Source organism: Ctenopharyngodon idella, chromosome 6 (genome assembly GCF_019924925.1).
Source record: "Ctenopharyngodon idella isolate HZGC_01 chromosome 6, HZGC01, whole genome shotgun sequence".
NCBI classification, from domain to species: domain Eukaryota; kingdom Metazoa; phylum Chordata; class Actinopteri; order Cypriniformes; family Xenocyprididae; genus Ctenopharyngodon; species Ctenopharyngodon idella.
In genome coordinates, this window is record NC_067225.1 from 27,508,190 (window position 1) to 27,532,925 (window position 24,736).

At 36.1% G+C, this 24,736-nt stretch overlaps 1 protein-coding gene across 2 annotated transcripts in view; it reads left to right on the forward strand.

Annotated features, from left to right (window-relative positions):
- cntn4 (contactin 4) overlaps window positions 1–24,736 on the forward strand; it is a 160,074-nt gene that overhangs the window by 122,352 nt on the left and 12,986 nt on the right. For both annotated transcript variants that reach the window (XM_051896479.1, XM_051896478.1), the window contains exons 12-13: window positions 10,278–10,405; window positions 22,843–23,018. In XM_051896479.1, the coding sequence (XP_051752439.1) occupies window positions 10,278–10,405; window positions 22,843–23,018 (304 nt within the window). The remainder of the gene's footprint in view (window positions 1–10,277; window positions 10,406–22,842; window positions 23,019–24,736) is intronic.

Consider the following 24,736-nt stretch of genomic DNA (forward strand, 5'->3'; position numbering starts at 1 on the left):
TAACTAGCAGAGCATAATTTGATATGCCATGTAACGTGGCCATGCCACAGACAATCTATAGGTATAGATTTGCACGGCAGACAATTGGTCAATCAAGATGGTGGACAGCACATCGATTGCCACTAATGTTATGTTTGCAGTCTCACACAATTGATGTGCAACTTTAATTAAATTCTCCATGGAACAATTAGTCTGTTAGTCTTGTGATATTTTTCTTAAATATACAATGGGGTCCAAATGTCTAAATCCACATGTGAAAATCTGGATTTATTTTTTTCCATTTAAAACTTGGAGAGATTTAAGATTTTGAATTGTTTTTTTCTAGATTGTTTTTTTTTTTTTTTTCTTAAACAAAAGCTATGAAAAAAATTTAATGATTTATCACAACATTTTTTCTTTTGTCAAATCAACTTAGATGATTAATGTGGTTCAGATAACAATATTTTGAGTTTCTGTTGATTAAACCAGTCGCCTTCATTGTATTAACTCAAATTTTTAATTTCAATGAACTCAAAATTTTAAGGCAACCACGTATCTTACTTTTTTAAGTTAAATCAACAAATCTTTTTTACAGTGTAGTTAATAGTCAGAATTGGACCCTAAACTACAGTGTTACCAATCATTCTTATTGAAAAAATGTGCATTAGATTCTAAAAATGCAAAATAAAAATATTTCCACTAATGGTCTCAGACTTTTGGACCCCAGTGTATTTGAACCCTCTTCCTTTTTACCGCAATAATAACTCTCTTCAGGAGCAATTAGTTTAATTTGGTGAAATAAAACTCAACCAGAATGCAAATGAATGCAGAGGTTTGGCCGTGATTAGTTTGGCGTGCTCTTTACTAGTCTAAGTGCCATGTTAGACTCAGCGGGATTAGTTTTATCTTGGGGGACTTGGAGGCTAATATCATTTTTCAAAGAACGAATGTGCCAGCGCAGCACCAGTAATCCATCTTGGTCCCTTCGCACATTTCGAGCATCATATGTGTGTTGCTCTTTTTATTCCTAGAAGGAATTGTGTGCATATGAGTGTGAGAAAAAGAGAGATGAATATCAGTCTGAAAGAATGAAGCTGAAGAGCCGTTTGTGATTAAAGGAGCCCAGTTTGAGTACACCCACAAGCCCACAGTGTTTGGCCCTGATAAACACAGTTTCTGCGCAGCTGCTGACCCTGGGGATAGATATTGCTGAAATTAAAAGCCTCGGTTACTACTGGAAATATGCCCTGCGCTGCAAACATGAAATGATACAATTTTCATGTGTTAGCATTTTTGTTTGTGTTTGGGGCTGTTTTGAGTTACTTTCTGTATCTGTTATTATTATTATTATTATATTTCATTGATTCTTGAGTACTGGGAATAAAAAAGCTACAGAACTGAAAAATATATGTTTATGTTCTGGAACTGTTTTGGACGAATTTGTTAAACATGTCCTGCTTTTTCCATTTTCTCACAAAATTTGTTTTTCCTTGTCTAAAGCTTAATCAAGTATAAATGCCATACAAACATAATGCGTCAAATATTTATTATAAATATTGATAAATCTAGCATTCACTAAAGAATGAATGAATTATTTTCTATTGAACTGTCACCACAGTCAGACTGAAAACAATATTTTTTATGTCATGCTTTAAGAGTAGTAGCCATTTTTAGACATTTTGTTTCTAATAGAACCTACATAAAATGATGGGAATTATCTAAAAAAATACATACAATTCCTCCACAATTTGTTTGGATTTCACATATACACTACTATTTAAAAGTTTTAGGTCGGTAAAGATTTTTAAATGTTTTTGAAAGAAGTCTCTTATGCTCACTCAGGATGCATTTATACAGTAAATACAGTAATATACAGTATATAGAAAGTTTACTGTTTGAAATAAATATCTTTTGCAACATTATAAATGTCTTTACTGTCACTTTTGATCAATTGAACTAGAAGTGTACATACTTGCTAATTAAAAGTATTACCCCAAAAAATTGTAATTACCCCAAACTGTTAAGCGACAGTGTGTGTGTACAGTGTGTATATATATATATATACCTTGTTTTGTCCCAGTACTCAAGAATGAGTATTCATTCATTCATTCATTCATATCTAATAGTATCGACAAAAAAGTCTGAACACCTTTGAGACCTTTCAGGATATAATAATGTTTCGTTAGACTTATATTTAAGTTTAAAAGTGAAAATGTTGCCATTTTAAAAGCTCATGGTTAAAGGGATAGTTTGCCCAAAAATGAAGATTTTGTCATCATTTACTCACCCCAAGTTGTTCCAAACCTCTATGGGTTTCTTTCTTCTGCTGAACACAAAAGAAGATATTTTGAAGAATGTTGGTAAACAAACAGTTGATGGTAGGCATTGTCTTCCATAGTAGGAAAAAAAATCAACGGCTACCCTCAACTGTATGGTTACCAACATTCTTCAGAATATCTTCTTTTGTGCTCAGCAGAAGAAAAAAACTCATACAGGTTTGGAACTACTTAAAGGGTGAGTAAATAATGACAACATGTTCATTTTTTTGTGTGAACTAACCCTTTAAGTTTGTTTCCTGTCTTGAGAATCACTGATTTATATGTAAAATATAAGTGGCTTATAGCAGAGCATAACATATTTCTCTGCATATTATTTAAGTCCATACTGCACAAAACTGATTTAAAGCTAAATTATTACGCCAGCTGGTGCCTTGTTGATTTATTTCACATTGAGAAATGACATAGAATTATCTTGTGAATGGCAAGAGCCGAATGTACCCATACTAAATCAGCGCATTGAATAATTGAACAATGTTGAATGTGTTAAGAAAATTACCTCAGGATAAGTGGCAAGGCAATGCGAGCCTCCTTTTAAGGTAGGGAAAAAGTAACGGCATACGTCGCAAATTATTCTCTACAGGGAATGTATCTTGACGTCGCAGCTGACACTTAGCTCCGTGGCACGAATATAAATTTTGTACCTGTGTATTTTGGGTTTACAAAAGTAGAGATTAATACTTCTTCCTCAACGTTTGTCTTCACCCGTCTCTTCCATTTTCATTTTTACAAATCTCTGCATTGCCATGGAAACTTAATGCTGGTCCTCCCGAGACGAGGGGTCAACGCGCCGAGCGCTCGCAGGAAATGTCACAGCCGCTTTAGCTCACAGCTCCACCGTTCTTTTGCTATTTTAATACCAAAAGGAGAAAAACACCATTGTACACAGCTGGTTGTCTAAAATGCCTGCTCTTTGAGCTCGGCTAGGTGTCCAGATGCTTCTGTCAATCATTTCTTATCACTCCCATTATATCTGAATTGCCAAGCCCTTTGGACACCCACGGAGTGAGCGACACCCGCATTATTAAACCCAAGAGCCGTCTCTGACTGACAAACCAAATAATGCCTGTCGTGAAGACTTAGATAAAAGCCACGGGTGAATTCTGTGTGAGCCAATTTCAGTGGTTTCTCTTGTAAATATGCCCCAAATTTGGAGATGTTGAGCTCATGGCACATTGGATTTACTTCACTTCATATTTTTGCCTTTATATATCAGTGTATACCGAAGAAATCAATGTCTTTCTCTGTATTCCTGATTTATACCGAACTTAATCAATAAGGCCTGCATTATAAATACAACTATACCACATTAACAGTAAGTCAGACCAGATAGACGCTGTAATTCGTAAAAGTTTGACACGGCTATGTGAGTGTCAGATGCGGCGATAATGAATGTTATGTCTTAAGAACCATTGACTCGTATACACTAAAAAAAAATCAATATCAATTACCTGGCTATTGGAAAAGTGTCAGAAGACAACCTTTCCATGTCCCATTTTTCCCCTCTCCTATTTTTCCCTTGACCAACAAGTGATTGCTCTGTTGTTCTAGTGATAACGGCGAAACTCATTGGAAGGCTCTTTTTTTTTTCCTCGTGGCAGTAATTGCCGACTAACCTTGAGGTTGAGGAGTCGAAAGCAAAGGTACGCTCATCAAGGTGGCTTCCCGTAAACAGATCTCTTGACAGAGCGTGATCTGAAATGACCTGTTTCTGCCTCCCCCGGTTTATTTATTCAACTGACAAGGTCGTCAGTTTATCAAACGCGCTTCCCAGCAGAAGGCCTACTGAGATATGGACACATGATCCATCTCAGTAACGCCAGGAGCTCTCTCACACCCCTCTTTAGGGTATTAGCCCTCAACATAGATCAGCCCTTCACGTTTGGGTCAAGCCTTGTGCCCCATTTGGAGGATAAAACGACCTATCTGGTCCTTCTGTAGACGCTGCCTCGCCCTGCTACATAACCCTCCCTCTGGGTCCTCGGTAAATGTTTTTAAAAACATCACTGTTGGAACACAACCTCCAGGTAGGTCAGAGAAGGCCAGTTAGTGCAAGAGAGTTGCAACACGCTTAAATGCGCTGTCCTGGGTCATATCTGGGAGCTCGTACAAATATGTAACATTATTTATGAGCTTTTGCCTTTAAACTTGAGCTCCATTCACACTGTTAGCGATTCAAATGCTGCAGGTTGTCGAGTCTCTACTCTTGGTCACTATTCAACCGTGCCTCGTTGATAGTCGTCGCATCACACTGCTGCTTGTTTGCATGAGTTCAACTCTTCTGAATTTTTTATTTGGAATACCAGTGTTCACTTTCACTCATGTTGCTGCCAATTGAAAAATTAATGACTTAAGTCGCTTTGTCTGCAAATCGCTGTCAGTAAGGTTCTTTACAGGAAACTCGAGAGAGATGAAGAAAACGGCAGGTGGCAGAAGGAAGCGATGGGATCAGGACTTAAGACAAACCAGACTTTAACCTGTCACTATATATTCTCTTAGAACATTTATAGCAGAAGCGGTATTTGTTCTTTTTTTAAAATTTTATAAACATTTTGTTGCATAATTTTAAACATCTTTTTTATTGCATTTTAGACTATTTATGTATGTATTTTTTATACACTGGGGAGTTTTTAGTGGCACTTTTTGCAGGTTACATCAGGACACCAGTAGGTGGTGACCAGTGTTGGGAAAAGTTACTTTTTAAAAAAAAAAGTTACTCCTTAAAAAAAAGTAACTAATTGCGTTAGTTACTTTTTATGACAAGTAATGCATTACGTTACTGTTGCGTTACTTTTTCTCATCTGGGCTAGGCTGTTTGTTTGTTTTTATAACGACAAAAAAAGTTCTATTTTCGGCAAATGTTAAGGCCTTTTCACACCAAAAGTGAAATGAATAAGCCTCAGGCTGAAGGAAATGCAAAATTATGCCTGTACAGTAGAGGGCGCAGTTCAAACAAACAAAAGCCTTTCAGCTGTGCTGCCATTCTGGAATACAGAAGAATAGGACACAGGAGAAAAAGTAAATGAGTAAATGTATGCTCACATTTAGTCTAGAACTAGTCTATAATAAGCATCATGTTTACACAGCGCACACAATGCCTCTGCACTCCCGATTTCTCTCAACATGGGGACAGGAGAGGTAACAGTAAATTTAAAAGTAATGCGTTACTTTACTAGTTACTTGAAAAAAAGTAATCTGATTACTCGCATTACTTGTAATTTGTTACCCCCAACACTGGTGGTGATAGATAGATTGATAGACTGATAGATTGATTGATTGATTGATTGATTGATTGATTGATTCTGATTTGTGTTTGAGCTCTAATGGCTATCAATTTAAAAACAAAATGGTTAATGATTGTTTATTTGCAAAAAGAGAGATGGAACTCTTTCTACATAGTCATTATTTCCTCAGTGTTGTTGAAGGTGAGATAGTGAATGAAATAGTTTTTGTAACAGAAAAATAATTACATCCCTTTTGGAATTGTATGTCTTAAAACTACAAACATTTTTACTTCACCTTGCACCGCTGTTCTATTTGACCTAGGGTTAAGAGGATGAAATTCTGAAGAGCGAGTTTAAGAGCTTGTTGAAGTTTATTAAGTGATGTGCTCAGACTGAAAATGCCTCAGCAAAGTCAACAGAATTTTTATTATTCCACTCATGCTTCCATTTCCGGAGCAAATGTTTTGAAATGAAAAAGAATATACTAACAGATATTAAGGTCATGTTCCTCCACTCTTACAAGATTTTCAGAATTATGCCTTTTGTCCCATTCTGACATTTACAAAAAAATAAATAAACAAAAAGGGACACAGAAGAGGTGCATTAACCAATTCACTAGTGATTTAAGCCAATTCACAGAGCTTTCTGGCAGAGACTTTTTGCCAGACAACAGCCAGAAGAGGCAACAAGCATTTAGCACACACTGTCCAGTTTATGATTTTCAGAGGAAAGCTCCTACAGGATGAAACTTATTAATGCCTCCGATCTGTCTTCCCCTGCAAAACATAAAAGCACATAATAGCTCGCTTTTGCCTCTGTAGCATAGTTGTCCTTTTACCAACTCTAAGCACACTTCTGGGGAGATTTGAGAATTCCCTGCAACATAGTGCCTCTCTTTAAGCTGCTCAGCAGTGCTGTGTCATACAGGCTTGTACTCTGGTAGGAGATTTACAGCTGTCCTTATTAGCTGTTACGAACGGGAGATGAGGAGACCAGCACTCAGGTTCATCTCACTGGTGAATTATTGATAGATCTTCGCCCGCTCAGACTGGATGGAGGGACTGGTGTGCCTGTCCAAGAATAGATGTGCTCTCCAAGTATGTTCAAGACCACAGACTGCCTCACCAACCTTAGGAGTCTCCTCTGTTTGAATCCATCAAACAGAGGAGAAAAAAAAAAAAAAAAAAAAAAAAAAATGAATCCATCAATGTCAGAATGAGTCCGTCAGGTTTGCTTACTCTGCTGAAAGGTCAGCTTATGAATTTTCACACTGCTTAAAGGAACAGTATATAAGATTTTTGGATTCAAATATCCAAAACCACTAAAGCAATGTTATATAATTTGTTGACTTGTGTACTTACATTATCCCAAATGTTTCCAACAATCCAGAGAAATCAGCAATTTTAACCAGTGTAATGTCCCGTGTCATTGCGTCATCTGTCAGTGACGTCATACCCGCGTTACCCTCGATTTCCAGATTTACTTCCGTAGAAACCAAGGAAACACCAAAGACGCTTTAATATATTATGCTTTATTAGACAGGTGAGCACCTGTTTGGATACTTTTGTCAACAGAAAACGAATCATTGTTAAATAGCTCAACATGGTTAGTCTTATTGTTTGAATCGCTTGTTTTCTTAATTTACCGCAAGTAACATGTTTGTACCATGCCTTAGAAAGAATGGGCCTTTATTTTTAGTACCAGTAATACAGCAGTTTCTCCACCATACAGTGTTTTGAACTGCATGCCATTTAACAACACAAGTCATCAAGCTTTTATTAATATGATATTCTAATATCGATCTAGCTTACTACAATGTGCAACAAGTGTCTCCTACCAGCCACCAAGCGAACACACAGAGTAACCTTATAACTTTCAGCACACTCAAAAGTATTTTTAGTAATTGTTTTGACTAAGGAAAACAGCGCTGTGTTACCCCACAATTTTAATTCTTCAAATAAAGTGACCTCTATGAGTAGTAATTCAGCACCTGCGGCTGTTTCATTAGGATGAATTAAAATAATGTGAATTTAAGTGATCAAACATAACTATATCAAAGTTTAAGTTCCGAAGGAGGCAAACATTAAACGTAACTTTAATCGTAACTTTAATCGTAAAATATGCATAAACAACTAAACGAAAGGAACGGCAGCGTCCGACTGCATCATATAAGCATAATAAAAACAGGAACGTAAAATGTCCCAGGCTCTCTGCCCCACCCTGATTCATACCACAGTAACATTAATAAAACTTTAGTACATTAGCTCATTTAAGCCTGAGTCCCATCGGATTGCTTTCCATCGGCTGTGGAGGTGAAGACAACAACTCCCATGATTCTACGCTCAGTCATCAAGCTACACCTTTATTATTGTTTTGAATAAGCGATCTCTAGCGGCGAAACTTACATACTGTGCCTTTAATGCCCTTGCTGTGCCTTTAAACCATATTTTCTTGTGATAAAATTCTGAGAAATAGGAGACTTTTTCCTGGAATTGCTGTCTAGGAGTAACAATTGAGATATTGTGGTTTTTTTTTTTTTTATTATTGCTGGTAGCCTCACTTTATTTTCTAAAACCAGAATCTGAAATCCATGCACATCCTCCGTATGTCAAAATATTTTTCCTTGTATACCTGAAAGAATTGTCTAAAGGTGGGAAGAGACAGGGAGAGTAGTGTTATAAGGAGATGGGAAAACAAATGTATACCATAACTCATAAAACATCATGAACAGCTGGAGAGCTGCACAAAAGCAGGTCATTCCTTGATCTAGATAAGACAATGTGCTGGCCTATTTGTTGGTAGTCTCTGGAGGTAGGGTGCATAACGGAGGAACAAGGAAGAAAGGGAAAGTAAGGGAAAATTTCACCACTATCACTGATAAACTGTATTTTACCTGCTTTGTTGTGACCTGCAATTGTGAGACCTTCCTGTCTGTGAATATATATGCACTGCCATTCACTGCCATTTTGGGGTCAGTAAGATTTTTTTAAGAAATTAAAACTTTTATTCACCAAGGATGCATTAAATTGATCAAAAGTGACAGTATCAAGGATTGTTGGTAAATTTTCCACTAATGTAAAAGATGTGTGACAGACGCTGAAGGTTTTCCACTAGACTGTTGGAACATGACTGCAGAGATTTTCTCTGGCACTGAGGTCAAGCACTGATGTTCCAATTCATCCCGAAGGTGTTCAGTGGAGTTCATGTCTGGGCCTTGTGCAGGCTAGTCAAGTTCTTCATACTCAGTAAACACATTTTACTAGTGCCTTTTGATATTTTTTGACATTGCCACATGGAAAATCACTCTCCATTCTACTGAAAATGCTAGTCTAAGAAGATCGCATGAGTGTATGTTTGATTTTATGCTCCTGTTATTGATGGATGAAGCTGAAATATGTTTGTACCAACCCGATCTCATGACAATTTGTATGTATATTACGAGGTGGCTAATTCATACGAATGCGTACGACCTCACTTATACAAATTTGTATGATTTTTGCCAAATTTGTATGAATTTGTACAAATGACCTACACGTAACCCCACCCCTAAACCTACCCGTCACTGGGATTTAGACAAATTGTACAAATTCGTACTAGTGAGGTAAGAATTAGCCACCTCGTAAAATACTATATGAATTGGTCGTGAGATAGCGTTGGTTTGTACCTATGTACAGAAAACATCATATCTCACCATTGTGCGTTTTAGGACCATTTTTGTCTTTCTCTCTTTTACAGTCTGTTCTGTTCACCATATTACCATTACATTTGACACACTTCAGCTGTGTTAATTAGAAATATATTATTTATTGGGGTCCTCCCAGAGTCATTAATGAAATCCACAGTTTGTGGGATTTGATTATTTATATTCAATGTTTTGTCCACACCAATTAAACATCTCTTCCCCCAAGCTATCACAGCTTTTCAAAATAGTACCATCTATAATATGGCACCATGTTGTTTTTTTCTCCCTTTTTCCCCTCTCACGTTTTCTCTTTTTTTTTTGTCTTTTCGCACACTAACATTATCATGTATAACTTGCTTATGGCTCACTCATTCTTGAGCGTCGTGGCTAGAATAATTAGAATGCCATCATGAATTAATGAAGCACTCCCTATTTTTCTCCTTCATCCTCAAGGTCTCCACTTCATGCGTTTTATCTTTGAGGATGTTTTTTAAGACTCTTTTATGTGTGCATGCACTACAAGGTTTAAAGATCATTTCATATTTGAATTTTTTAACTGATTTTTCCATTGACCTACATAAAAACAGGTGTTAAAATTTACATTGGTTTGATTCTGGTTCAAGGATCAATATTTGAGTATAAAAGGGAATATAATATTCTAAATGGCCAATGGAAGATATCCTGGCAGCATTAAAACAGCATTGAAAAAAACCCACTCTTATTCCTCTTAAAAACATGTTGACAGCAGTTCGTTGAAGGGTGGGGGTTTGAGATCTAACAAGACAAAAGTTTCATAGCGATGTGCAAAGGCTGAAAAACCTTCAAAACTGTCCTGAAATTGCACTCTTTTTCATGAAATGGTCTCTGTAAGAATGTCTAGATCATCTTGCATCACACACTTAAAATCTCTCCAGAAGTCTCAAGTCTTAAATAGCTGCAAAACCTGTCGTTGTACTTTTATCCTGTCAAAAAGTAAATTGCTTTTGTTGATTGCTGGCTTGAAGTCACAGAAGCACTCTGAAGTAATATTATCATGTGTGTATGCTTGCCTTGCAGAATTGCTATATTGGAGAGTGGAAGCCTTCGGATATCCAACGCCACCAAATCGGACGCTGGCACGTACACGTGTGACGCCCATAACCAGTTTGGTGAAGCCAGCAGCTCAGGGAACCTGCTTGTTAAAGGTATTTGCTTGAATTCAGTTATTTTGGAGACTGTAGCCTCTTCTGACATATATTTAATGGATTATTTGGTTTTATAAACTTTTAAAAATAAAAGTTCCACAAGGGGGGTTTCACAGTAATGCCATACAGGGCTTTTGGACCTGGAAGGAACTCAGTTATAGGAACTAGCCACCAGCGTGGTCCTCCAAGAACTAAATTTTCCCCTAGGGCCATTTTCCTGGTTGCATTCGCACCACCAGTAGGAACTCTGAAGTGATGTAAGCTGTCACATACATCCTGCCAATCTGGTTGTTGTGCGGGACTTTTATTTTGACGGCGGCGAGAACACCAGCCTGAGCACACAGCGCTCCCATTCTCCATCTTCATTCTTCATCAATACATCATTAGATAGAACTGTTAAACAAAGAAAGTAAACGGTATACGAAAAAGTATTATAGCGTTCGCCATGTGGTGATGGCCAGTGTCGCTAGCTGAGCAGAAATACATAATCATGTTTCGCTTGGTCCCTTCAAAGTTGTGTTGGATTTTTCACCTTAAGGGTAAAGGTTGAGAAGTGCCTGGACTTTAGCGTTGATCCATCTATCACTGTTTTCCACGTTTGTGGTGTAAGTTAGTTGAGTAAATATATAGGCTATAAGCTGTGTGTTTACAATGCAATGGCAATGCAATCACGTGCGTTCTGCCAATCAATGTACACGTACGTCAGTGGTAGTTTCAATTGTGCTGGGTTAGACCCTACTCTGAAAAAGGCACCCAAAAGGGCTTTTTTCTGTAACTAAAATAATTCCCAATTCCTGTGGTGCAAACACGCCAAAAAGCAGGTACTTCCACCAATAATTATAGGAACAATGAAAACGTTCCTCTGGTGCAAAAGCGCCTATAGAAGGATCCATTTTTGGTTCCTCAAAGAACAGTTCTTAAAATAACCACTTTTTCTAAGTGTAAAGAACATTTTGGTAGCATTATATTACCCAGTACTTTCTTAGGTAAGTACACTGTAGGTACATGTAAGTGCATGTACTGTAAAATAAAGTGCAACTGAACATTTTAATAATTTAAGAACCTTTTTTCACTATAAGAACCTTTGTACAATGGAAAGGTTCCATGGATGTTAAAGGTTCTTTATGGAACCAATAATGCCAATAAAGAACCTATATTTCTAAGCGTGTACAGGACATTCTGCGTTGCATTACAACATCTTTTCAGTATGCTTATCTGTATTATGTCTAAGTAGAAGATACCTTCCAAAGCTATCTGATCTTAGCCAAGTGGAATCCTTTTATTTCCTAATGAGATGAAGGAGTGTATTGTCAGAACACCAGCATGGGGAACCCGGAGGGACCCAGATCACACTTGTGTTGAGTCACTGGAGCAGTGAGTTATTATGCTGTATTAAATATGAATGAGAGGTGGGTGTGCAGCGCAGAGCATGTTCACTTAGGAGTGTTCTAAGGCTGCGGGGATTTTCAGGATGTAAGCACAACTCAGTGGAGGTCTCCATACCCTCTGCAACGTGTGTGTTTTACCTCCCTCATCGCTCTCTGTTCCTTCCTCTTTCTCTTGAGCAATATTTGTGCAAATTTTTTCTAAACAGCATGCAAGTTATGATTAATGACACGGGACACCTCTGATTTCATATATAGCAAGATGGGCAAGGTTGTGCAATTCAGAATTTAATTGAGAATGCCTTTGAAATCCCAGTTAGAACTGGAATTTAGGTAACAAACTGGATGAATGTAAGAAAATAGAATTAAATTGAATTGAAATTCGAAAACATTCAGTTAAAATTCCACTTGCAACATATTCATTTAAAAAGGGCTAATTCTTCAGTTCTGAATTTTGCAAAACCCTGAAGATGGGAGTGTCTTCTGTCTGGATGTAGGCTTTTACGGAAGGTAAACCCATTGAAACCAACAGAATTAAATCACATATGTGATAACATTATGCATTAAGGTAATGTATTAATTATGGCTGTTTTGAACAGTCTGAAATCTTCTTTTTTATTTAATTCTCTTTTTAAATTGGATGGGATGCCAGCAGTACTTGAACCACCAACTGTTATTTGACCAAAAAGTTGGCAAAAATTCATAATGAAGGTGAACCAGGCAGCACGACTACAAATGTAGCTTTAGTTACAGTATTCAGTGAGGGTCAAAATAAATGAGTAGCACTGTGAAAAAATATACCAAAATCACAGACATTCCTATCTAGTCAGGATTAGATTTCTCAGAGGTCGCCCAAGGTAGCTGAAGAACAGTGGGTAATTTGTTCTGAGGAATAAAATCACACTGTAAAACAGTTTTACCTAAACTCCTCAGGGAAAATTAAGTCTTATCTGAATTGGGCTTTTCTTTCATATTCATAGTTTTTCCATATTTATCGTATAGCAGCGTTTTGGCCACCACCCCACAAGACCACTTGTATTATGGCAGATCCTACACAAAATTGTTTTAAATATATTTTAGCTTTACACATCAGACTTGCTGAAATAAAACCATCTTTATCCAGCCTTTTTCAGCACAGCTACCAAAAAGCACTTGTTTTCCAACCATTTTATAGAAAGTCTTTAAAATGGGTGTCCTTAACCAACATTCAGAAGGTTCATTTTAATGTAATCCTGAAAAAGCAAAACTACATGTCTATAAAAAGCTCTATATTTATCGCCTCACTCAAGCTCTTTTAGAAGTGAATAATTTCTCAAACTTCAGGGTTTCTTGTGCCTTAAGTGTGAAATTTTAGTCTACTTCATTAACCTTTGTCAGGCATTGAAACCCTAAATCATTGCGTTTCAAGGGGAGATCCATCAAAAAGTCAATAAATATTGAGTCCCCTTCATTTTATATTCGTATGTATTATGTTATCAACTTATTGACATGACGCAGGAGGGATGTGGTATGAGTAAATGGTATTTATAGATAGATGGACTGGGGCAGAGAACCTTAAACACAATTGATAGATAGATGCAATGAGGCTGGGCACTTTTCACTTGCCAAAGATGTCAAAAGAAGTGATACGCCACTGGCAGCTATATGTCAATGTCCATTTTCTTTCCATTAGGATGTCAGATGGGCGTACACATGCTGCATCAGCAAAGAACATCAATACTTATACCATACAGTCAAAACTACTGTAGACAACATTAGAGCAAAGCTAAAACCTTATGTTCTGCAAAAAATACAATCACAGTAGTATTTATAACACATATGATTGAAATTGAATCAATCAACATACTGAATGGATAGCTTCTAAAATGTCAGTTATTTTATGTGAATAGAGTCAAAATACAACTTTTTTATTTTATTGTTTATATGAAAATGAAGATTCATTAAATGTTTAATGGCTTTATATTTATTTTAAGCTTGTTTACCTGCTTGGACGTTTAAACTACTTCATTCCATTCTGTAATGGAAAATTTAAGTGAAATTAAAAAATATTTTTAAAAATTAATAATTAATTAAGAAGTCATGGAAATGTATATAGTGAACTTTTTTATTGTTTTTTTTGCAATAAAAAAAATCAGTTATTTCAATTCCAGCTAGTTTTTTTTTTAAAGGTTTTACATTTTATATGCTGACCATACATTGATGTTGTACGAATAAGTATCTGCCCAAACAAAAAGCATGTGCACGTTTGAACACCTGCGAATACTAATGAGATCGCATAGTCCACACTCCACGTGTTTGTTCTTGTTTTAAAGTTTAATGCAGTTTTCTCACCCCAAAAAACAGTCCGACATAAAAACAAATCTGTTGTGACTGAGCGTGTTGTCATGTTTACTTAAAGGTTCAATCCATTTTTGTTTCCGTCTGCACACAGTCATCTCTGAGGCCTTCAGACACCAGCTCAACAGCTCTCTAATAAAGCACCTTGGAGGTAGTTCTCCTTTTAGTGGTTGCTATAGTGACCGCTTTGATTGTTTCATTTGCCCTTTTTTAAGATGCAAATGCAAATGTCTTTTGCATGAGTCATATCATTATTCTTTAACATGGCTGATTCCTCTATATTTAGATATGATCCATAAGGCTGCCTGATGTAAATGATGTCCATAGGGGAGAACAGTGAACATTTTTTGTGCTGTTTTTTTTTTTTTGCTGTTGTTGTTGTTTTGTTTTTTGCACCATGTGTCCTAATTTTTTGTATATTTTCCCTAATGTAATATGCCTGTGATAAATTTGTTTAAAAATCTGCTACTTAAACCTAAACTAAAATCTATCCATCCATCCATCATTTTTAGTCATGTTTGGTTTCAACTATGATAAGTGTTACAACCCACACCATCTGGTCAAAAATGATATGCCTGATGTTTTTATTTCTTCATGTAGATGAAAAGCTTGCATGGATGATATATATATATATATATATATATATATATATATATAAACGAGAACTTACTGATTCAGATGATACCAGTTCTGTAATTCAACATCTATTAACATAATCACAAATCCAATTATATCAAAATATACAATCATAATCAGTGTTGGGGGTAACGCATTACAATTAACGTAGGTTGCGTAATCAGATTACTTTTTTAAGCAACTGGTAAATTAATTGTATTACTTTTAAATTTACAACAAAATATGTGATTTACATTTTCAAATAAGTAATGCAAGTTACTTTGTTGTCACATTTATTGACTGACAGCTCTCCGGTCCCCATGTTGAGAGAAATTGTGAATAAGTGCAGAGGTGTTATGTGCACTGTTATTATAGTTCTAGACTAAATGTGAGCATACATTTACTCATCTCACCTGCACAAAAATAGGTTCAGTATTCCTTAAAAATGAATAAAAACAGTGAAGTGCAAACTCCGAATATTACACAAACCTGCAATAATTAAATATGTTAGATAAGACAAATGAAAACTTCAGATGCAAAAGCCGCTAAACGCCACCTCCGTCAAAAATGAGACACATAGTATACTTTCATCAAATACTTTCGATTCAGATCTGCTAAATACCAGCCTCAGCCAATTCAGAAATACAGGTTCGTTGACAGAAACTGCTAAACGCCACCTCCCTTTGTCTGCAAAAGCCTCTAAGTCCACAGAACCAATCAGAAGATGCAAATCGAATCATATGATTTCAAGATGTATGACGGTGTGCATGTAAAGAAAATCGTTAGAGTGGCAATGACAGGATTTCGCAAGAAGCATGTAAAAACAACAGTGTTTCGTGTGCTGCTGTAAATCTGGCAGAAATTGACATAACCTACATTAAAGTACAGCTGTAATATGACACGGACATGGCAGCCACTTGCATCACAGCTCCCCCTACTGTGTGGATCAGTTACATTTTGAATTCTGCTTTCATCATTTGCAACTGTTTACTATGGCTTGTTGTCCAAAGAGGTGGACTTTGGCTGGTTTTGCAGCAAAAGACAATCAAATTTGTTAAATACCAATGAATTGACTAAAGTGACATTTTTGAAAATAAGGCATTTCAATAACTGATAACCTTTTCATTGCCATTAAAGTGAAATTACCGAACCTAAACATAGAAGCCTGATAAAAAATTTACAAGAAAAAATGTCAGATGGACTTAAAGGTTTTTGCATCTGAAGTCTTCAAATATACTTTATATATTTAATCTCACTTTATTAACTAATGTCTTTGCTGCTGACCTTCGATTATCCAATTCAACCATATTAGTAAGCAAAGATGACATTAACACTTTACAATAAGGTTCATTAGTTAACATTAGTTAACTACATTAGTTAACATGAACTAAAAATGAACTGCACTTATACAGCATTTATTAACCTTTGTTCATGTTAATTTGAGCATTTACTAATACATTATTAAAATCAAGAGTTGTATTTTTTAAAATTAGTTAATGCACTGTGAACTAACATGAACAAACTATGAACAATTGTATTTATATTAACTAACATTAACAAAGATTAACAAATAGAGTAACAAATGTATTGCTTGTTACATGTATGCTCTGTCCTGTGTTTCTTAGTTTGACCTAGTTTTCTCCATTCGGTTTGATTAGTCATTTCTTTCACCTGGTCCTGTTAATTACCTGATTTGCTCCCTTGTTTGCTTCATGTATTTAGTCCCTGTGTTCTCCCTCAGTCCTGGTCCGTTCTCGTCTACATATGTTATACGTGGTTGTGTTCTGCCTTTTCTGGATTTTGTTTATTAAATTCTATTTCTTGGACTATTCCTGTCGTGCGCTTCATTCAATTATTCATTATTAATGAACCTTATTGTAAAATGTAACCAAGATGACTTTAGATAAATAGCACAATAGTGTTTTATTTATTTATTTATTTTTTACATTGTTAAAGTGAGAGTGTTGAACTTCTCTTTTTCTCATCTTCTCACTTCTCTTTCTTCTCTTCATTTCACTTATGGTGAAATGAAGAGAAGAAAAACAAACGAACAAACAAGCCCAGAGCAGGTGAGAAAAAGTAACGCAAAGCTAACAACGCATTAATTTCCATAAAAAGTAACTAACACAATTATTACTTTTTTTAGGGAGTAACGCAATATTGTAATGCAATACTTTTAAAAGTAACTTTCCCCAGCACTGATCATAATTAGTTAAAATTATGGTAGTACAAAACACCCTGATACAAAAATGCCTGTATTGTCTATCATAAATCAGATATTTGTTAATGCAGACAAATCGTTTGTTTTCTCTGCCAGTTACTTGTAAAATCTTAATTTGTCTGTGTTCCCATAGGCTGGTTAATAATTTAAAAATGCATTACTTGAATTATAGATGATATATATATGCGGTCAGAGAAGCTTAGACAGAGAGAAAGAGATGGATGAGTATCTTATAAGTCTTTTATGTTGAGTCTCCGCTCCATGCTTTCATCGAAAGACCCTTTTTTTTTTGTCATCAGTGCGAGTGTTGTACAGTCACACGGTTTTTCACTTTCTAACACTGACATATTTAATTAATCAAGAGTGGAATTCTTTAATCTGGAGATATTTCATTTAAGAATGAAACTCCACAGATCATTTCACACCGTAAAGGTTGAAAAGCAGGCTCATAATTATTATTATCCGTCTCTAAAAACAGAATTATCTCTTGAAAGGATATTTTATTTCTCATTTGCTGAACTTGGATTTCACACTAAAGCAATAACTGCTCTTTCAACTCAAACTGAAGTCAAAAAAAGTCTAACAGGATGGTGATTGGCCCTCAGCCTGCCTCATTACTTCGAGGCACCGTCTGCCCTGTGCGTGCTGTTTGTTCCTCGCGTCATCTCGCACCTTTTATTCCATTATTTCTCTTCATTAACGCAGTCCTCAAACATGTCCGCTCTGTCATTATTGATGACATTTATCCAGACACTTTGTAATGCGTCTGAGGATGGGGAGCGGCCCATTAAATTGGTTATCAATCAGCCTGCGGAGAAGGATGCATCTTTTTTCTATCTGGATGAATTGCACGATTATCTTCAGATTTATATTTCAGAGAGAGTGTCACGGGCGTCTATTTGACACCCACCCTGAGCGTTTACTCTCGATTGCGCAGGCCGTGCGTGGCTGCATCCGTGCTGACGTACAAATGTTGCCCTATATGATCTAGCACCTTACTGTCAGTATCAATAAGGTGCTGAGACTAAGACAGGGACATTTACATCTGAAATTTCATTTAGGAGTGGAAACCTGGTTTGCCTGTGTACATCAGCGTCTGCCGCAGCCCTTATGGGAGATGACAGTGGTTTATTTAAATTGACTGCGGTGATATGAGGGCTGAAAAATACCTGTCACATTAGATTCCCACTGGATAAGTTGCATGTAAACCCTCCCAGCAAACAGCGGTTGGAAATCGAGCATTGTGTCAGCCCTGCTGATGTCCCAATCATCAGAACGCTGAGAGGATATTACCCAGATTAATTAGTCTTAATTAGAAATTAGTTTTGCTGGACAGAGATTAACTGAGGATCAAATCATGTGTTTGGATGTTGGACAATGATATCAGAGTTGGTGAAAGATCATTCTCATAATGAGTTGCCTCGCTGTTGCATGCGACGTACACAATTATCCCACCAGCATCATACCGCTTAAAGTTGCAGTGCACACATTAAACATAATCACAAAAATAAGATAAAAGACTTTCATACTTAAAACTGTGGTTCAATTTTTTAAATACATTTTGATATAACAATCATAATATAGTGGTATAATATATTGCTTATTGTTATACATTAAAAAACAGTAATAAAACAATTATTAATATAAATAATTTATGGTACACATTTATACGACATTTATACCTGTTACTTTGCTACTTATTCCTTATTTAATTTGTTTTATATTCTTTTATATTATATATTTTATAATTACAAAATAATTATAAATAATTTTTAAAAAAATATTTAATATAAAATATTTTGCTTTCAGTGGTGTTCAATGGTTATTTTCATTAAATGCTTTTATAATTGTGATTTGATGGCATTTTACCCAAGTTTCTTTTGAAAAAGGACTAAAGCTATCATAGATTGCGCATAGGCTCTATTTCAATTATTACTTTGTGATGTTTTTGACCCGTGTTGTCTGAGTACAAGCTTCAAAAAGGGGGATTGCAAGATCCGCAAGGTTATCGCGGAGGGTGGAAACTCAATTGGAAGAGGTTGCAGTGGTCAGGCTTTTTGTCAGCTTTCTTTTGGTGCGATTTTGCAGAGGTATTGGAGTGAAGATAAGGAGCCCTGGTCATTTCTAAACTGCTTTTAGAGAGTGCATGAGGAGAGAAAAAAAGACATTGAGAATGGGGACAGATATATAACAGGTTTTAGATTTTTTTGTTGGTCAAGAATCTTAAGAATCACGTCAATTATTTTGTAGGCGCAGTGGTAATCATGCGAATAAAGCCTGTGATTTTGTGATCCCGTTCCCTTCTTATCTCTATTGTTCTCTATAAATGAAAATGGCAAAAAGGCCAAAATAAAAATGGTTATCTATATTTCACTATAAAACACAAGTTGGGTTCCTATACAATTTAGAAGTTAATTCATATACTTTACTATGGACAGTCAGTTGTCTCTCCAATGATGTAGTTTGGGTTTTGTCCTATTTTTTGTCTTTTGAGTTTTGTTATTCCTTCTGTGGAACACAATGTTTTGATGGCAGCTTAGAGTTTTTCATAAAACACACTGAATGACTGGAAAACATATACTTTTAGTTGTTTTATCTAGTTTTACTCGACATCAGTGCTGCATGAGGAAAAGTTTTGAGGGAAAGTTTTGAGTTTGCTTCAGTTCATTTTTTATTGCAGATGAAAATCAAGTTGAACATACTTTCTACTTTAAAATTGTTTAATATAATAGCACATTTTTATTCCTAATTATGAATTTTACAGAATTTGATGGTGTCTGTACCACTCTTGCTAAGGGAATTTCTGTATATTGTCTTTCTTATGTTATGATTGATATGTTGTTGCAATGACATTAATTTGTTATATAAAAAAACATTAATATAGATGATACATTATTAATATTATTATATATAGTAGTATTTTATTATAGTTTTATATAATATAGTATATGTAATTAATTTTCAGAACTTCTTGTACACATTGCTGTCATATAATAGGTGTAACATACCTACAAAAAAAATAAATAAATGACAAGGTCACATGTGTATTTGCCAATAGTTTGACCTTTTTTGAGGTTTATTTCTTGACACTAGACTCAACAGGGGCCTGTCGCACAGATTTGCACATTGGCTTTGCTCAATTGCTTTTGTGCCAGATCATTGTGAGCCTCCCAGAACACTTGACCCATATGAGACTGCAATATTCAAGTAGAAATATTAGAGACAGTAGAATAACGTGTCGTCTGGCTCTACAGTGCTTCCACAGACCATTTAATCATGTTTGGTCATTGTGTAATAGTATTGTTCCGTACCCGTCACCTTCTTTCTGTCACTATGAAGCAGCAATACGGATGGAGCTTGCATTAATTCAAGAGTGTGAACACACTTTTGAGGTCATTGACGTTTCTCTTCAAAGCTCCTGCAGGAGAGTGATGGGATCGGTCTGAAAGCTTCCACAGATTGCCGCTGTTAACGTATAGGGTCTCGTCTTCTCTCGACAGCTTTAATGACAGACAGTAACCGTAACAAGGTATTATGCAAGAAGGATATCACTCAGATTACGCCGACGAGAGCTTGAGGGCATCAGGTCTTTTAAACGAGGTTATCTATGCAATCTGTCACAAATGATGATGGAGCGGGGTAATAAGAGGCATTTTCTCCAGTTCTACAACCTCAACAGTAAGACAGCAGTGTCAGCTTTGCCTTGAATGAATTCTCAGCTTTCACTTCAGAGATTTTTCTGCCACCGTTCAGGGCTCTGGTCTGAAGTGCAAATTTGTGGATCAGCGCAACCGCACATTCCCTCTACACCCTCATTGAGGCGCATTTCATCCATTACAACTATAATACGAAGTATTAATAGCTTCTCGTTGACTTACAATGGCAATTTTTCACCTGTTCAGTTTAGTCTGATGCTTGTTTAAATATAGACCATAGAGGAATCCGCCTTGTTTGGAGACCCCAAGCCACTTCCATGGCAAAGAACAAAGGGAGCCGTGGGACATCCGTCTACTACGAGAGACGGCAAACAATAACCTGAGAATGTTACACTGAGAACAGGATGAAAGTGGTGAAGGTATCAGGGATGAAAAAAGGTACATTATTCAACCAATCCTCCAACAAGTGTCGTTCCTACAGGAGAAGAGCGAGTAACATGCTCTCTTCTGGGCTTCAAGGCGCTGCTGTTGAATTCTGAATTAAATTGCCAGGCTAAGAGCTGACAGTAGAATACCAGGCAGTGCCGTATTGTCATCCCATTGTGTGAATCTGACAGACAGTCGGAGAGGGATCTCATCCAAACAATAAAAGAAGCGAGCCTCATCCGACGGCCCCTCATTGTGTTCCGCACAAAACCCATAGCAATGCACCTGTTAGCTTTGCCTTTCCAGTTTGATATCAGTCAAGATGGGAAAGGTTGTTTCATGTGTTGGAGACCTGTAATTCCAGAATCGAATCCTCACACATAGATTGGAGCTTGTGCCGGCTGCTTTCTGCATAAATTTGCACTCGGCTGGGGTATCGTTCACCGTGCTTAATTTAGTCCCATGGACGTTTCAGCGGAACACACACAGCGCCCTCATGAGGCGCAAAAGGGAACTGCAGCGAATTTTTGCTCTCATGCACCTGTTCTACACAAGGCTGCACTCGTAAAGTGGAGGAGCAGGCGTGCTTGTCGTGTTCCCTAGTGAAATGGCACCAGTCTCTGCGCAAACTGAACTGACTTGGAAAGAAAGTGAGCCGGGCGCCGGGACTGGTGGCGTGTTATCTGTTTTTCGGGAGAAGTGCATTCTGGGAGAGCAGATGGGACTTTAGTGGCTTAGCAGAGATCAGACAGTGACACATGGTGGAGCTCAGGGATCATTCATGGGTTATTCACCTCTCCGTCCACCCTAGATATTGCCCTGTTAGTTGTTAGCCGTCTGTCATGAAGCTCTAAGCTCTGGACTCTGAAACTTATTTTGACATTTGAGCAATGTTTAAAAAAAGAAAAAAAAAATGTTTATTTGAAATAATTGCTGATTGATTCATTGAATTAATCATAATTAAACACATTATGTTTCTTTGAAAATCCCCCACATTAACATAATTGATAGACATTTCTATGACATTAAAACAGTAATATTAGGGCTGTTGATTTAATGCGTTTATTTAATTAATTAGTTGGGGGGGGAATTTGGAGCACATTTTGAGCGAATCAATGGGGTGAACCAATGGGGTGAACCACCACCTACTAGTAGTTTTAGTTTCTTATTTAGAAGAAACAAAAAAAAAATCATATTTCCATATTAATAAAAAACCCATTAAAGGTATAGTTTATGCAAAATTGTGATAATTTATTCACCCTTAAGGCCGCTGAAGCCTGAAAGTTAATGTGTAATGAATTCTATGTTGAATCAAATAATTTTTTTTTTAAAGCTACTTTTTGTAATGTCTTTTTGATTCTTTTCTCATTTAACACAATAATGACTTTAAATTTTCTTTTGGGGGTAATTTCTCAGCCAAATTTGATGTGCGATTCATTTGCAATCCACATTGTGCTATTAATTATATTAAAAATTTGAATTGCTTGACAGTAATATTATTACAATTTATACTTGTGTTATTCCTGTGATGCAAAGCGGAATTTTTCAGTCTCCAGTGTAACATCCTTCAGAAACCATTATAAAACACTTGTTCATGTTCACTTGTGGAAAATTGATACTTTTTTCAGGATTATTTAATGAATACATTGAATAATCCTGAATACATACTTACATTACAGTACAATACAACTACAATACATTGATGCTTGAGACGTTGCTTGAGACGTTGATGCTTGTTTTTTTCCATAATGGTACATTTTGAAACTTACGTGTAACCATTAATATATTGTTTTCCAGAGCCAACGATCATTACAACTGCTCCCAACACGCTGGACGTGACCGTCGGCGAGAGCATCATTCTTCCATGCCAGGTGTCATATGACACCTCACTGGAGCTCAAGTTCACATGGTTCTTCAACGAGCAGCTCATCCACTTCGGCAGCCATGGAGGATACTTTGAAAAAGTTGGCGGAGTAAGAACAAAACGATTACAAATACCCTATTCATTGGTTTATTTATATCGCAGCCAAACGTTGCTGATAATACTGGGATTACCAAGATAAACTATATAGATCTTAACTGGTCATGTGATCTCAACATGGCAGCCACCATGTGGAGTGACCACCCTTGTGTAGAATTATATATATATATATATATATATATATATATATATATTAGCTCTTTTCCAAAGCTCAGAAAATATAAGCTGCATTGCTGTCTGCTGCTACCTTCAGAGTCAGCATTCTAACTAAAATGTAACCTCATATGCAACTGATTTGGAACATTGTGTGCTGTTAGCATGTTGCTAAGATGCTAATAGCACAGTTAACATGTTGCTGTATTCCATTAAGCATATATTAGGAAGCATATACAGTATATTTTATAATATAAAGCATATCACTTTTTAGAACAGGCTTTGTATGCCTATGTAGGCTTAAAATGTTGCCTACGTAGGCAGCTAATAGCTTTTGGAACATAGCCATTGTTTTTTAATTATTTTTTATTGACTAATTTTTCCTTTCTTTTAAAAAATATGAATAATTAATGCTGTGTCTACTAGCTGGACACTTCACATACATAAATGCAAATTTATATAACTGTAATTGGTTACATTGTATTATATGTATATGTATTCATATCAAGTACTTTCAACTGAATTGTTGGAAAAAAATCACATTAATTCTTTCATTAAATTCCACAGTTTTGAGTTTGTGAATTTATGATAAGAGATTTTCCCATTATATGTGCAGGCACTGACAACCCATTCTGTATTAATCTAGAGCATAATTAAGCTTCCCACTCAGTGATATGAATTACAGAACTTGTACAGTCACATGCGTTTCTTTTCATTAAAAGTTCATGATATTTTTTTTTCCTTTCCTTTTGGGGGTGAGAGGCTGATCACTTTTCTCGTCATCTAGTTCAACATGTCATCTGTAGAGGCACCTCGCCGCCAAAGAAACAAGCAACGAAGAACTTTCTAGATGGAAGTGCTCTATTTTAAGAGCAAAATCTGACACTCTTGTATTATTTTGCCTGATTACTATGATTTAATATGAGTGATGTATCTTAATAGCAGCACTTTCAGTGAAGAATGTGGGGAAAGTATATACCCTGGATAAGGGAAAAATTTTAATTCCACAAACCCTACCTTTGCTTAAGTCAATTAAATCGTTCTAAGTACTCACAGAGACAGATACAAAAATAGTCAAAACCAAAAAGCAGCCAGATTTCTGATTCGCCTTATACTCTGGTTCACTTTGTAGCTATTTCTGAGCAAAAACTGCCCACTTAGACACAAGAGTTTTTGTTTGACTTACATGTTTTGCATGTCAGGGCATTGTAATAGGCCATGGTGGAAAAAAACATTTTTATATAATGTCTTCGTAATCCTAGTTCATCAACAGCTGTACAGAAAGCTGGAAAAAAAAGCAAAACAATGTGTCATCAGAATTTCTGTGCATTCAAAAGTTATACTGTTACATCAAATATATATACTACTGTTCAAAAGTTACTGGGGTCAGTAAGATTTTATTTTAAAGAAATTAATACTTTTATACAACAAGAATGCATTAAATTGATCAAAAGTGACAGTAAAGACATTTATAATGTTACAAAATTTAAAATGTTTCAAATAAATGCTGTTCTTTTAAACTTTAAATCCATTAATAATAATAAGTAATGTTTCTTG